General features: G+C 35.3%; 1 protein-coding gene across 1 annotated transcript in view; it reads right to left on the bottom strand.

Moving 5' to 3' along the window:
* Positions 1 to 463: 463 nt before the first annotated feature.
* LOC137632676 (heat shock cognate 71 kDa protein-like) overlaps positions 464 to 17,237 on the bottom strand; it is a 26,797-nt gene continuing 10,023 nt past the window's right edge. Inside the window, exon 2 of the mRNA XM_068364762.1 lies at positions 464 to 4,132. Within this exon, the coding sequence (XP_068220863.1) occupies positions 1,681 to 4,128 (2,448 nt within the window). The 5' untranslated portion in view covers positions 4,129 to 4,132 and the 3' untranslated portion in view covers positions 464 to 1,680. The remainder of the gene's footprint in view (positions 4,133 to 17,237) is intronic.

Genomic DNA, 17,237 nt, shown 5'->3' with positions numbered 1-17,237 from the left:
GAGAGAGAGAGAGAGAGAGAGTTACTTCATTTACTTCATCTTTGATTGTCCTCAGCTTTGAACTAGAAGGGCATTCAGTAGAGCGCCGACCTCCTTTGACTTTAACAGGTATTTATTGGCGTGGATTTTCATACACTCATATATAATCCAAGTTTGAATTCTCTAAAACAACGATGTCCAAACTTATGGCTGATTACGTGAACTGCACATTTATTATTATTATTATTATTATTATTATTATTATTATTATTATTATTATTATTATTATTATTATTATTATTATTATTATTATTAGCGAAACCCGTATAAATTACACGAAATGATATTTCCAATACTAATTATCTTGTTCCTAACCTTTACATGTTTGAATTAAATATGTTAAGATTTTACTTGTATATTTTTCTTAAAAAATAAGCAATACATGAAACAATCTACAAAAGTTCTTTATATACAATATTTCTAGTGAAGGTAGTTTCTCTTCTCTGGACATGAGTAGAATTGTTCTGAGGACAAATTTTCACTCTTACACTGTTCACAGAACTTGCTCTTGAGAAGGCTACATAAAGTTGTCCATGAGTAAAGCAAAGTTGTGGTAGGTAGATCCCAACCTTATTGAAAGTCTGTCCTTGAGCTTTATTAATGGTCATTAACAATGATAGGTGGACGGGAAATTGAGTAATGTTTAGGAAGATTTGAAGCAAAGGCTGATCAGAATTATGAGAAATCTTTTACAATAAGAACGGATTATTCGTTAAACGAAAAGGCCCAAGATTAATTCTATAATCTAGGTTATGGAAATTGTTAGAACTCAATATTTTGTCTAATATTAAAAAAAAGTCAAGTGCTAAGGACAAAATTGGGAAAACTATATAAGATGTGCTTTGGTCGAGTAATCAAAGTCTAATGTGAATTTGTAAGAGTATACCATGAAATTATTTCTGTTTTCCTTAAAGCGTTACACAAGAGTATACCATGAAATTATTTCCGTTTTCTTTAAAGCGTGACAAAATAAATAACACACACACTATCGTATTAATATATAGATCATTATTATTATTATTATTATTATTATTATTATTATTATTATTATCTAAGCTACGATCATAGATGGAAAAGCAGATTCTATAAGCCAAAGGACTCCTACAGGGAAAATATTCGAGTGACGAAACGTAATAAGGAGGTAATGAGTATTGAGTACAAAATATCTTAAGATCAGCAATAACGATAGGATAGGCCTGCTATAAGTAATCTATGAAGCGAAATTTATATAAGTCCGTTCAACATAAAAATATTTGTTGAAAGTTTAATGATCTTAAACCAATATAATACTCTGGTTTGATATTATTTAGATACCAGTTATAGCATAAGCATTTAGTAGCACATGTAATAGTACAATATTTGATAAATCAGATACAAAGTTTAGGTTACTTTATTCTGAAAAGAATGATAATGAAGGTTTATTTCTATTCAGGTAAACTTATAGATACTGATATTATTTTCTTTCCTGTCCCCTGTATTGAATTGAAAAACACAAAACACATTGTTCAAGCCCTTATATTTGATTTCATCAAAGCACTAAGCTGTATAAAAAAAACATATGAACAACTACTAGAAGGTAAGTAAATTGATTTAGAATATAGTACTAACAAAAAACATTGACTGTTTTACTGTCCAAGGCAGTCAAGAATGGTATCCTCCTAGGGTCTGGGGAGTGAGATACTTACACATGTGCTCAATCTCCTTCTGTTTCTTATTGAAATCATTCTTTGAAGCCATCTGATTCTCATCAATCCACGCAATGGCCTCGAGACAAGATTCCCGTATCATATTACAACGTTCGCTCACACTGAAACAGAAACTTCTCAGCGAACTCTTGGTAGCGGCTTCATCTCTGAACCTTCCCTCAGAGATGACATCACAAAAGGCAGAAGATCCCCTTGGAATGATGCTGAAGGATCTGCTGGACAAGCTGAAGGAGGATGACCATCTCGATACCCCTTGGAGGTTTGTTGATGGTCTTCTGGTGTTGCTGAATGAGGTCATAGTGGGAATCTTAAGGAAGCTAGAGGAGGGATCACCGAAGCTGTCCTCTGGGACTCCAACAACAGCCTGGTAGAGTTTTGTTATAATTGGCTGGCAGGTGTCTTCAATTTCCTTCCTTCTCTGTTCATATTCATCTCTTTGAGCTGTAGGATTAGATGTCAACCATTCAATATTCTTATTACAAACTTCCAGTATCATGTTACGATTGACTTCAAAGGTTTCCCCTTCTATAGCACTCTTAATCTGAGCACAGTATGTTTCAAGGGACACTTTTGATGAAATGCGTTCCCGTAGTTTTTTGTCATCAATCTTAAACTTTTCCATTTCAAATTTCATCCTGTCTATTTCTTCCTTACTGAAACGGCCCGTATTACTGCCCAGGACAATTTTGCTCTGCCTATTAGTTTCTTTTTCCACCGCTGCTACACTAAGTGTACCATCAGCATCAGCATCCATGGAAACTTCAATTTGTGGCACACCTCGTGGAGTAGGTGGAATACCATTCAGCTCCAGTTTACCTATGATATCATTATCTTTTGTCAAGAGACATTCTCCCTCATAAATCTGGATTAGCACACCAACCTGATTGTCAGCAAATGTAGTACACAATCTGGCTTGTTTTGTTGGTATCATTGTGTTACGTTTTATAAGATGAGTCATCATCCTTCCTGCAATTCTCTCCTTATCTGGAATCATTGATCCTGCAACAGTCATTGCTCCATTAGCCATTCTAGCTGCTGCCTTAGTCAGAGACTGCCCTGCAAACTTTGTTCCGACAATAGTTAGATTTTCCTTAATAGATTCAGAAGCAGCATTCATCAAAGAAGTAACTGGATTTTGGTGAAAAGGGAATGTGAGGGATCTGTGGTCTCTATCTGTCTCAATTCCTAAGGAGATTGGAATAGCACTTTGTATCATGAAATCTTGTAGGATGTCTGATTCTATCCCACACAATATTGCAGCTTGTATTGCAGCACCTTGGACCACAGCTTCTTCAAACAGATTTGGGCTTTCAATATCCTTACCTTCAAAGTAATTTTTCACCATTTCCTGTACCTTAGGAATATGGGAAGAGCCTCCAGTCATAATAACCTTATCAATATCACATTTATCAATTTTAGCATCATGAATGCACTTGTCTATTAGATCAACAGCTCTACTGAATAAATCCTCACACAATTCTTCAAAACATGGTCTTGCTATACAGGTTTGGAAATCTATATCTTCATATAAAGAATCAATATTGACATTTGCTTCATTACAGGAGGATAAAATCAACTTTGCATTTTCACAGGCAGTAAGCAATCGAGTTATAGCCCTTATATCTTTGGATATGTCTACATTATTTCTCTGCTGAAACTCATAGCTAAGAAAACTAAGCATTCTGTTATCGAGATCCTTACCACCAAAAGATGTGTCCCCAGCTGTGGATAGTTCCTCATAGCTACCATCCTCAATTTTAACAATGGAAACACTAATGCTACTACTACCAAAATCAAAAGTCAAAACGTGTTCCTTCTCTATTTTTCTGTCATGCCCATAAAAAATTGTTGCTAATAGAGAACTGCTTACAAGACGCAGCACATTCAAACCTGCAATACTACATGCGGCCTGAATAGCTTGACGCTGGGTAAAAGTGAAGTGAGAGGGAACAGAGACAACAGCATCCTTGACTTGACAACTCAAGTGATCTTCTGAGGACTCCTTAAGCTTCTCGAGAAACATAGCTAAGATCTGTTCTGGATTTAATGCTTTTCTTTGATTTCTATAAGTAATCTGAACTTTTGTATTAATATCATTACTAAGTAAAGCAAAGGGCCAATTCTTGATATTTTCCAGAATGCTTGGGTCTTTAGGAGACCTCCCAATGAGACACTTGATATCAAAAACTGTGTTTTTCCAATCTTCTGTAAGGCGGCTTTTAGAATCTTCACCAATGTGACGGCCTCTATTCGTAAAAGTAACAAAAGCAGGAAGGGCAGTGTCACCCTGGTCATTCGCAACCACCTCCACAACATCATTCTGGAAGACTGCTACACGCAGAAGGCTGTTGCCCAAGTCAATCCCTATTGCTGGTGATGACATTTTCCTGTGGGTGAAAACTAAGTCTCAACATAAAATTGTAAATCTATAGTTAAAAAAATTCTATATCTAACATAGTATAGATGTAGAAGCAAACAATTTAATCATAATAAAGTTAAAGCAAAACACTAAAATTTTATTACTTAAACTAACAAAATTTTATCCAATCAGTTCTTTTTTTCAAATTTATTTACCTTGTATGGACATCATTGCATCAGAGCCTCTATAACCCTTGCATGATCACAAGTGAAACATGCCATACCAGATACTGATGTCTAAAACCCTACATTATCTTTTGTGATAAACCACTATGATTTTCATATTTTGCTTCTATATACATGCATCATGTTTCAGCAATTTTGTTTTAACAACAGATTTGATTATTTATAACAAATGCTATCAACACCATTTTTATCATTGTTACTAGTCAAGCTACAACCCTGATTGGAAAAGCAAAATGCTATAAGCCCAAGGGACCTAACTGGGGAAGAAGACGGGTGTGGAAAGGAAATCCAATTAATTTGACATCTCTATAACATTAAGTAATAGCAAACATAATCTCACCATCAACAAAGTTCTAATATCTGTTTACCATTGTTTTAACTTGGAAAAAAAAATTATTTAATCTCATCCAACAATTCAACATGGTCAAGAAATAGCTGGTTGAAGCTTAAACTGGAAATAAATGCAACTGTTCTAGTCAGCATTTAAAGCTCTCTGTCGTATTGGTCTTATTGGATTAAGCATATGTTAAGCTTCAGCTGGCTCCTGCCAAATCACCACCATCTGTGTGGGAACAGATATGGTCTACAGTAGGTATAAATAAACTGTGGGAGCAGACTTTAGTCTAAGGCATCATAGTGAAACGAAGGTGGGGTAGATCACCAATGTACTGCAAGTGTTCATACATACTTATACACTATAACAGTATCGCTTTTTGTCTTATCGCTTGCTCTTCCCTTCACTAATAATGGACAACCTGTGTAAGCTTGCTAGCTCATGTTTCATTTTATGTGAATTTTTGTGACATTCTTGCTCGTAAGTCCTTGAATGTAATTTCGATCCTGCCTTCTCCCTCACTGCTGTGCCCTACTGTTTGATGATGACACTGTCCGACCCTGACTCTTCTCTCCACACCACATCGATGAAATTACTGCCCTTTGCCAGTACAGAGGCATTCGCTTGGTTTCAATGTGCTAAGATTCAGTTTCACGTCAAGGGCAGGACTTGCTCAAGCACCAAAGCAGACTATGTCCTTGAGGCGATCCCAGAAGTTACTTTCCCGGAAATCTCCGATCCGCTTTGCAAATACGGGAACACCTAGCGTACGGCACCCTCAAAACATACCTCCTGAAGCAATACTCACCATCGCCTGCCGCCTATATAGCCAAGCTTTTTTAGCTCTTTCAACAACTGTTGGGGGACCAAAAGGCTTCGCTCACCCTCAAGGAAATGATCAGTATCACTTGCCTGCAAGCCTGCCACAAATAGGTCTCTTCGGGAGGTGAACCTACTTTGTGCCCTTTGTGCACGTTCCCTACCCAAACCTGTATGAACTGCCATATCTGATGTTGATACTTTGTCCATGAAGGATCTGATTATTAAAGTTAACACCCTTATGGACAGCCACTTCACCACCTTCAAGAACTCTATCAACATCTCCACTCCTGACAAAAAGGACAACTAACTATTCAACATAGACTCATACTGGCATGAATGGGGTAGGCAGAATGTGGTATGACACAGATGCTCACCCCATGACATGCCGGAGTGGCAATAAAGCTACTCAACACCCATATATGCCACCCCTCACTTACAATCCAAACAATGACCTCTCCAGCCACTTATTGACACCCATCAGCTGCATTTATGTTACTTCTACTCCAAATTCGCTGCTGCTGGGAAGAAATGTTCGAACGATTGTCATTGGCCAAAAAACTTATAAGTAGGCCATCGCTTGTGGCGATGGCCTCCCTTATCACTAATTTTTTCTTTTTACATAATACAAGTATGGGCGCGCGGTTTTCGGTAGACACTGGTGCTTACCATTCTCTTCTACCAGGGCCATTCTCCAGGACACGACATAGTCTTTCTAAGCCTGCCGATATCCACTTGGTCGCTGTCAACCGATCCGTGATCCCCACAAAATGGCACAAGACCTTCCCATTATCATTTTGGGGTGCCAAATATCATTGGAAGTTTCTCGTTGGTAATGTTACGTTGCCACTACTTGGTGGAGATTTCATCTCCCATTTCCACCTCTTGGCTGATGTTGCTTACTGACAGTTAATCAATGCAAACTCTTACTCCTTGACACCTCTTCAACCCACCCACTTCGACCTCGCTTTTCACACCAGCCCACCCACGGATGCCTACGCCCACCCCCTCATGTCAGATCCGGAAGTCTTCCATCCAAAACTTCACCAAACACAGACGTTCCTGCCAAACATGGTATTTATCACCATATCGAGATGACAGAGTCCCCAATAATCACCAGATTCAGGTGTCTGGCACCTAATCATTTGGCTGCTGCTAAACAAATCTTCGCCGAAATGGAAGAAATGGACCTTTCCCAAAAGGCCTCAAGTGCATGGTCATCACACTTACACATCATCCTGAAGAAAATGACTCCTTGTGTCCGTGTAGGGATTACAGGCGTCTGAATAATCTAACAGACCCAGATCACTACCCTCTCCCAAACATCGTTGACATAACCTCCTACTTGCAAAAACCGAAGGTTTTCTCCATACTCGACCTCCTGAAGGGGTATTATCAGGGGCCCATAAACCCAAAAGACATCCTTAAGACTGCCATCACAACCCCCTTTGGTACTTACACCTTCAATTATTCCTGATTTAGCCTTTGTAATGCTGGTGCCACTTCTCAACTCCTCATGGATGGCATCTTAGAGGATCTCCCCATCTGCATATGTTTCGTGGACGACATACTTGTGTTCTCTTCCTCCAGAGAGTGACACCTTCATCACATATGCATCATGTTCGACCACCTACATCAGAACAGTCTTGTAGTCTGGTACAACAAGTGTACCTTTGGCGCCGACGAAGTATCGTTCTTAGGTTACCGCATCTCTCATGAAGGAGGCCACCTCCTCCCCGAGAAGGTAGCAGCTGTTCAGAATCTTCCCAACCCCTCGACTGTCAGAGCACTGCAAGAATTCTTAGGCATGATCAACTATTATCACCGGTTCCTGTCAGCCATCGTCGCCACTCTTGCCCCCCTCTACACCTCCCTCAAGGACAAGCCAAAAGACCTGAAGTGGGGTCCCTTCAAGAAGCGGCTTCTGCAATGCAAAGAATGCCCTGTCAACTGCTGCTGCTCTCACTTTTTCCATGCCACATGCTCCTCTCTTCCCTCCATCGATAACAGCGACATCGCTATTGGTTTAGTACTCGAGCAGGTGGTCAATGGCTCACCCTGCCTATTGGCCTGCTTCAGTAGAAAACTGTCCAAGGCGGAATCCGGCTACTCTACCTTCGACCACGAATTGCTGGTAGTGCATTTGGTTGTCCATCACTTTCACCACTTCTTAGAAGGTATGCCCTTCGTCTTTTGCATTGACAATATGCCTCTGATGCACGCCTTCAATCAACAGCCCGACCCCTAGTCCACCTGTCAATGCCGACATCTCTCCTCCGTGGCTGAATACAATGGTAATCTTCAACATACGCCTGGGAAAAGGAATCCCGTTGCCGATACCCTGTCAAGAAACACATTGGCCTCCACTCACCTGGGATTGGATTACAACACCTTGGCAGAAGCTCAACAAAAAGATCCTGCACATCCCTCCATTGGGAAGACGTCCCCCTCAATGACTCCAACGCTAACCTCCTCTGTGACGTCAGTACTGGTAGACAATGATCTTGGATACTTGCTCCCATGCACAGACATATGCTTGATTTTATTCATGGGCTACTGAAGACGAAGTTCATTTATCATGGCGCTAATAAGGATCCTAAGGAGGACTAGGTCCATGCCTATACTTCCTGCCAAACTTCAAAAGTACATCAACACATAGATTCAGGTACCTTTCCTCAACCTCAGCGTTGTTTTGCCCACATTCACATCGATGTAGTAGGTCCTCTACCTACTTCACAAGGACATCGCTTTGTGTTTACCCTCATTGACCGCTCCACTTGATGGCCTGAAGCCATTTGCCTCATATACAGTACATCTGCCTTACTTTCAGGTTGCACAGCAAGATTCGGTATCCTTGAGCATATTACTTCGGACAAGGGGGTACCACTTTCACCTTTCAATTGAAGGGTCCTCCTGGGACTAAGAACAACTTTTAAAGAGGCCCTGGATTTCTTGGTAGCTAAAATGATTGGTTATCCCCGACGAATTTTTTCCGTCTACAACCTCCTTCAATAATCTCCAGTGCCTACGTCCTGTTATGGGGAAATTTACTTAATTTATATATATATATATATATATATATATATATATATATATATATATATATATATATATATATATATATATATATATATATATATATATATATATATATATATATATATATATACACACACGTTCCTCAAGGAATAATTTGTCTTTCAGTAAAGGAGTATTGTATCCTTTTACTCATAAGATTTATCATATCGTTTAATGAAATGGTGGAGCAAGATCTCAGAAAAATTTATTCTAAGAAGGCTGATGCCGAATGCTCTATGTAGAAAATAGTGCCATTCACTTAAATATATAACAGAAGAGTACTCAGTTGAGAACATACGTAGACTCTGGTCTTTTTCCTACTCACATGAGCCTATTGCACATAAAGATTTCAAATTTCTCTCCATTAAAGATCTATGATAGTTAAATGTTGATTATGGTGAAATAAATGATCACAAATTTCATGTCTTGATTTACCTATACTTGAATGGCAAGCTACCTTAATTATGTAACCATCATTGAAGCATTTAAGTCACCAATTATGTAACCTTGACCTTTGAATTTTAAAGATCAAACCAGGTAAACTGTTATTAAGGCATTATTTTTATTATCTATTAAATTTCATATACGATTTTATCAGTTAAATTCAATCAAACTGCATAGAAATCTTGTCTTAATATATTTGTTTATCGTCAATGAAGGTCACCCAACTGATGTTTTTTTTTTTCATGAAAATCATTACATTAGTTTCTCATCCTAAGCCAAAATTATGAACTTAATGCCCTTATATATTTAACTCGTATTTTTTTTAAATAAACAATGATAAAAAAACGGCTGCATTTCATTATCAGGAACCTTGTATGTTAAGACCAGTGCTTAATATAAATATATGGGAAATATAAGAAAGCAGTTAAAGACCACTAAATAACTAAATAACTAAGTAACATTTTTTTTTCATAGCAATACATTGAAATTAAAAATCATGAAAAATCCCACAGGAAATGTATAATCGGATTTGTGAATATTCATAAAAGAAGATAGGGCTCCAACTACCATATGAAGAGAGCAGTAATGAAATAACTGGAAATCTAAATAAGATATCCTTAAAGTTAACGTATGTTTAATACAATGTGATGAAAAATAACTAAATCACATAATATTTACACATGTTAAAGAAAACACTCATAGAAGATCCTGATAGGCCGTTGCAAAGGCATAGTCTCAACCGTAAACTTAACCGTACTTGAGTAACAGTTATGAATTTTCATCCGTTCGTGCCTTACGAGAATTTCTCGGAAATTTTGTTTTGTGTGCATTTATATAATAAGTGGAAGGTTTATTTAGGGAATGATTTAAACTAATGATCATTGTGGTTTTACTGATTACTTATTTAGAGTGAAAATAACAAAAGTCTACATAGGCTGAGCAGTGTAGCATTAGCCTAATCTCCCAAGGATGGATCCCAAATTCCTGAAGGTTAGCATATAGTAATCTTTGCTTGTTATCTTTACTTGTGAACCGTCCAGAGATATTGTACTCTGCCATAAGTAAAAGTATGTCATCTTAAATCAGGTTAGGTACAACCTGATGGTGTTCTAGATTGGAAAGTCAGCACCTTGAATCCTAGGTTTGGTTAAAGGTTAACTACTACCATCATTCAGGTCAAGATTAAGGCCTACCTAAAGTTTATTAAAATATGGTTATTTGATGACATTAATATCTTTGCTATGATTTTAATACAAGTAGCCTACCCGTTTTTAGTGATGGTTGTAATAAGACTTATCTCTGATACGTCTTCAACTAAGGTTCATTAGCCTAATACCAACTTTTGTATGATGACTGGCGATAAAATAGTATCACGGGCCGGTTTTAATGTAGTGAAATTATTGGTTGCTGAGGGAAGGCCATACAGATTTTTTGGTAGATATGCGATACTTTTATCTCTAGCCAATACATAAACCATATAGGCCTAGTCTTTTTCCAACAGATAATGTATTTTCTACCCATTGGAGTTTTCCTACTCACCCATATAGAAACCACTTTGGGGATTCTTTTGAGAATTTGGGGTTTTTGGGTGGGGCAGCACCACAAAACAAGTTGTTTTCAGTAATATTGACGTAAAAACAAGATAACTAGATTGGTTCTAGTAATTGACTTGAAAGTACTGTATCATAATTTCCTGTAATTTATATAACACCCCTCAAATGGACTTTGTTTGGCTCTGGCTTGCTTGGCTCGCAAATAAACATTGTTGCAAACTTGTATAAAATTGGAAAGAGATAATGGATTTGCTGCCAACTATGTGGGTCATTATTTTGTGGATACTTTTGACTCAGATGAGAAACAACAGCTACATAGTTAACGGAGACTGTTATAGATATCCATTACGCTGAATGTCAAAATAGGTTGAACTCCTCTCGGGAAACGCCCTCTTGTAATGTCCGTCATGTTGGAGCATGACTCCAGAAAAGCTGGAAAACATAGCCCTCTTAAAGGACTCAGGTTTGTATAGCTAGGAAAAATACAAACTTATTTGAAAATTTGCAAAATTTTCAGTGTTCTCATACTCACTATTTTCCATGAATAAAACCTCGTTCGGTTAGACATTCATAGGCACTGTATAACATGGTAAGGCATTCTTACACAAAATGCATATAAAAAAAAAAAATCCATTTGAGAGTTCGATTGGCATATCAGAGTGGTCAAGTTTTTTTTTTTTTTTGTCTAGAAAAAAAGGAAAAATTAATATTTTTCATATCTTTATAATTTTATACATTTAAAATGAACGGCATAGATTTTATAGAAAGATGAATTAACCGTAAAACGACTTATAGTATTAACAATGATATTGGTAATGTACAATTTAATCTTATTATGTGCATTAATATGTATCATATGAATATGATACATATCTGCTGTACTTGCAAATGCATTTTGATACCGAACATATATCCACCACGAGTTAGGAAATTTTTTAGTTACTAATATTTGTAATTAAAGTTTCTAACTGGTACAATTTAAAAAAAAAACTGCAAGGGTGTTGTATTGGTTAATCATCATTAATATCTGAAGAGAAATACCTATTTTATAAAGCTTCCAGGCATGCAAGTTTTTGTAATAAAAAAATAATACAATATAGAATATAGTTTTATACACTTTATGTAATTTTAATGAGCTTTACTTTTATTTATATTGGAAATGCTTTGCTAATATGTTAAATTTTCCAAATTCTTTCATATTTGAGATTACAGTAGGTTTTTTAATGTTGGATGAAAGCGAAAACTTGGGAAATACTGTGCAGAAAAGCTTCCTAACCTAACCAAGGGTTAGCCTTCCCTAATGTAACCTAAGATCTTGATTTGACATGATTGGTCTTAAATCTTTAAAACAGTACTTGCTCACTTTCCTTGCTTGTATATTGCAAAACTTTGACAGTACAGCAGTGCTCTTAAAGAAAATTTGCAAAAATCACAGAGTTGTGAGAAGTTTATCAAATGTTTTTTTTGTTTTTTTTTTTGTATAGAAATGAATATCTTAATAGATTAAAATCATACAAACAAATTAATTATGAAAAACTCATTTGTAAAATTACTTCTTAAGTACAATATTAATCACATTTTTCGTGGCATGTTTCCTTACCCGTGTTGTTTTCCCCCTTTCCTAAGTACTGTATACAGTACTGTACTGTACTACATAGTCATGTTGGCACTATGAATACTTCATAAAATCCATATACCCCATGACTTTAATAAATTATACCAAAGCAACACTTTTTTTTTAAATGCTATACAATATTCTTATATATTTCTTAAATTTTCTATCTTTTTGGTGCTCGTTTAAAAAAATCTTAGTCAAACATGGCAGTCTCGTCATGCGCCCTTGACTAAATTAAGCAAAAATCTTAGAAAACTTTCATGATAGCATAAAAGGAATTGTAGGCTAACATTTGTTAAAAATAGTAAGTTTAATCAGTATCTCAGTAGTTAAAGATTTGCTGTCATTTGCATATACAGTACAAGAATAATGATGTATTAGAATGAACTTGAATTTGTGATAAACTTGTAAAGTATTTCCACTGTATGTTATTATACTGGAGGTTTGTTATTGATACAGTACATACAGACTATCCTTCAAAAATTAAGGTGACCTGTAAATGACTGGTACAGTTTAAAATCGTTCATACCTCCAGCTCAGATGGGCATTACATGGTGCTCTAGATTAGGTTAGGTTTGAAAGGGAGATTTGGATATACAGTATCACTGTAAGTACTGTTACCACATTTTCATTTGCTATATTTTTTCTCTCCTTGTTACTCAACACATGAACCATATGCCTGATTCTTTATTAACTTCACATGAATCATATTATTATTATTATTATTATTATTATTATTATTATTATTATTATTATTTGCTAAGCTACGACCCCAATTGGAAAAGCAGTATGCTATAAGCCCCGGGGCCTCAACAAGGAAAATAGCCTAGTAAGGAAAGGATAAAGTAAATATTTCAAGAACAGCAACAACACTAAAATAGATACTTCCTATATAAACCATAAAAACTTTAACAAAACAAGAGGAAGAGAAATGAAATAGAATAGCATGCTTGAGTGTACCCTCAAGCAAGAGAACTCCAACCTAAGACAGTGAAAGACCATGGTACAGAGGCTATGGCACTACCCTAGACAAGAGAACAATGGTTTGATTTTGGAGTGTCCTTCTCCTAGAAGAGCTGCTTACCATAGCTAAAGAGTCTCTTCTACCCTTACCAAGAGGAAAGTAGCCACTGAACAATTGAGTGAAGAAGAATTGTTTGGTAATCTCAGTGTTGTCAGGTGTATGAGGACAGAAGAAAATCTGTAAAGAATAGGCCAGACTATTCGGTGTATGTGTAGGCAAAGGGAAAGTGCACCGTAAACAGAGAAAAGGATCCAGTGTAGTACTGTGTGGCTAGTCAAAGGACCCCATAACTCTCCAGCGATAGTATCTCAACGGTTGGCTGGTGCCCTGGCCAATCTACTACATATACCTGATTCTCTATTTTTTTATCATCTTTCTGTGTATATGTGATTTTTTTCTTTGTTTTTATTTTTTGCATTTTTTACTATTCCTGTTGGTGCTCCCCCCTTTTTTTATATATATTTTCCCTGATATGCTCTTAAGAATCCCTTCATGGTTTCTTTTATTTGTTATATGTAGAATTAAGAAAACAAAATGGAATTTTTGCTCTTGCAATGAGGAACAGTAGGCCTAAAGCATCAAACCGGGGATAAAGAGTTGGAAACAGAATTCAAATCAATTTCTTGTATTACCATTCATTTCCTAGCTGTGTAAACTGTTTTGGTTTGCCTTTTTTTTAACCACCATTAAACCTTTTTGTTTATCAATATCTCATTAATATTAACGATGTGCTTTTGAATTTGAGTAGATTAAAACAAGTGATATTAATTTAGTTGTGAAATACACTCAAATGGAACCTTGAGTGCAATAGATTTTTTTTTTATTACTTTTTTTTTATCCATCATAGTAACACGTTTTTCTTACATTAGATTTTATTAGTTTAACGTCAATTCATAATTATTATCAATGAAAGTACAGCTAATGATTTTATTGAAAATAATGGGAATGACAGTGAACTACTTTTTTAGTAGCTACATATCTCCCCATTAAGTAAAATGTGACACAAATAATTACTTTTGATTATCTTCATATAATTGTAGAATGATTTTATATAATGCAACCTTTTTTTAGACCTTTAGGTAGCCTAGGTTTACGTATCGATGATCATCTTTTGCTTTTTCTTAATCTTTATGCTCGAGGACAGTTAAGAGGACCATGAATTTGTGCACATATTTGCTGTGATACAAACTCTTATGTGCTTAACATTAGGAATAGGCTATCCTCCATTCAAGGCCGGATTTATTTAGAATTCGTTTATGATGTTAGGTGCTCCAAAATAAAGTCTTATATCCGGGCTTACTTGAATGATTGTGATCTAGACATCTTCTTGGTAAAGGGTACTGATTAATGTTGTGTATAGTTAGGTCTATAATATTAGATAGGCTATAGTATAGTACTTTATCATTTTCATAATCATTGAAGACAGCTGAGTTTTGTCATACTGTAATGACTGTATTAATCAAAATCAATTAAGCCCTTATTTATTTTAAAGTTCATTAGGCTACTTAATGTAGATAACATGGGAACCAGAACCTGAACTTTTACTCTCCAAAATTTCTAGTTATTTCCATCTTGCAATTATTTAAAAAAATCAGTTTAAACATAATCTAGTAATATATGCATGCTGTGCTAAGTGTTATATACTTTGATAGATATACTGTAGTACAATATCTATGAAGCCGTAATGTATTACTCTTTAAGAGACTTACATTATGAAATATCTTTCAAAGAATAGCCCATATTATTATTATTATTATTATTATTATTATTATTATTATTATTATTATTAGCCAAGCTACAACCCTAGTTGGAAAAGCAAGATGCTATAAGCTCAAGGGCTCCAATAGGGAAAAATAGCCCAGTGAGGAAAGAAAATAAGGAAATAAATGATGAGAATAAATTAACAATAAATCATTCTAAAAACAGTAACAACGTCAAAACAGATATGCCCTATATAAACTATTAACAACGTCAAAAACATATATTTCATATATTAACTATAAAAAGACTCATGTCAGCCTGGTCAACATGAAAATATTTACAATTCAAATTATATACAGTACACTTATCATAGTTCCCAGTATCTGCCCTTTGCCTTCCTTGGCTATCTTTCTTAAAATGTTTCTTCAAAGAATTCGTAACAAATACATAGCAGTGATAGAGGGTGGCATTAGTAAGTCGATACTGGTCTTGTTATTCTCATTGGGTATTCTAGAGTTCACCTTTTTATGGGAAGCGATAGAATGTTAACACTAAGTGCTGGATTTGGAATATAAAATGTTTCTGAAAGGCAAGGATATGAAAGTTCAAGGTGTATGATTGAATTGGTTACATTATAAGAATAAAATCATTGTTATGATTGGAAAAGAAACTTTTCACTTGTGAAACATTACAGAAGAGTTCAATTATTAATTGTTACAATAAAAGAATATTTAAACGAAGTATATTGATAGGAAGATAGAAAAAAAAGATCTCGAAGAGCAAAAATAAGAGCCTTGAGTTTTGTATTATTGAAGAAAGATGATAGAATTAAGAAATAAGATACTGGAAGATAGGTTATAAACTTTATTAGCATTTTCCATTCATTCCAGCAATTAATGGATTGACTCCAGACCTAGTATGGAATACAATTAGTCAATGTTTACTTTTATTGTATTAGATTATATTATTTGAGACTAAATGAAGTGTTTCGCATTTTGGTTTAATAATTAGGACGTGTTCTAGGTTTTGTCCTTTTTTTTTTCGATTCATCTCTTCTGTATTGTCTTTCATCAGGTAGTTTCTTTTCTTCTACATTTCAATTATGGACATTAAATGGCCTTTTAAGACTTTGTCCATTTAATTGTTTTCATTTGAATGACAATGAATACTAACGAATTAATGCTTCTCATATTACTATTAAAGATACATTTCTTAAGCTCTTACATATTAAACCGAAGACAGGCTTATATTCATAGGAAACTATTTTTGGAAATACACCATTTTATGTGTTATGTTGCAGACAATGTAAATTAATTTTTCAAATTAAACTTCATCATCTGGATTAGACCTCATAGACTCTATGGACTTCCCCGTCCACAGTGTCATGCTTTATGGCCCGGTATATCTATTGAATTCTATTCCTTATAATGGTCGTTTTTTCGTAATTATAATTGTTTTCAATGAAAAGACAAAGTGGGGAAAGTAGTCATCCATTTTATATATTTCCTATGATAACTTTGTGATGGATATTCAGGATAGGCATAGATTCACCAGAATATAGTATCTTTTTACGTTTTTAATGCAAAAAAATCAGACTTGATTATTGTAAGTTTTAAACCCGTAGATGGGTTGAAAGATGTTTAGAATTCTTTTCACATAATTCAAGAAATGCTTCTAAACTGAGTTTAATAGAAGTTCATTCAGTTTGAAAACTGGAATTCCACAAATAAGGGAAATAAGATTGATTGTGTCATAATAGTGATGAAAGAGATTTACCAGATTTCATCTATGTGTGTGCATATCTAATACATTATTTAGACGTCATTTTGACGGCCTGGATACACTAGTAACAAATAAACATTAAATATCCGTCCATAATTCACAAGAATCATTTTTTTTTTCAGGTAGGCAAAATCCTGGAGCTCGAGATGCAAAGTAAGTACTGTATACATATTTCGATTCAAGATTTGAAAAACTATCAGGAAATACTAAATGTTTTTTTTTAGAATTCCATGAAATTATTTTTGTTTGTTAGAGAGCTGCTGTTCGTGAGAGCTATACAATAGACGAAGCAATGTGGTTTTCATGACAGGTCTGTGACGCAGTAGGTCTACGATTATCGTAGAGGAATCTAGGCTGTGTACTTTCTATCTTCTTCGAGCCTCAACCTTTCTTGGGATGTTGTAATTTAACTGGTGTAGGCAGGATCTTGTTTCAGTTTGCATTTAGAATATACTGATTTAATAAGGCTGTTTAAATAGAGAAACGAAGACGCTGGTAAGACTTGTGTCATTAAAATTGGTTTTTTGGATTCGAATAT

The sequence above is a fragment of the Palaemon carinicauda genome, chromosome 41 (genome assembly GCF_036898095.1).
Source record: "Palaemon carinicauda isolate YSFRI2023 chromosome 41, ASM3689809v2, whole genome shotgun sequence".
NCBI classification, from domain to species: Eukaryota; Metazoa; Arthropoda; class Malacostraca; order Decapoda; family Palaemonidae; genus Palaemon; species Palaemon carinicauda.
This window is presented reverse-complemented; position numbering and strand designations above follow the sequence as displayed.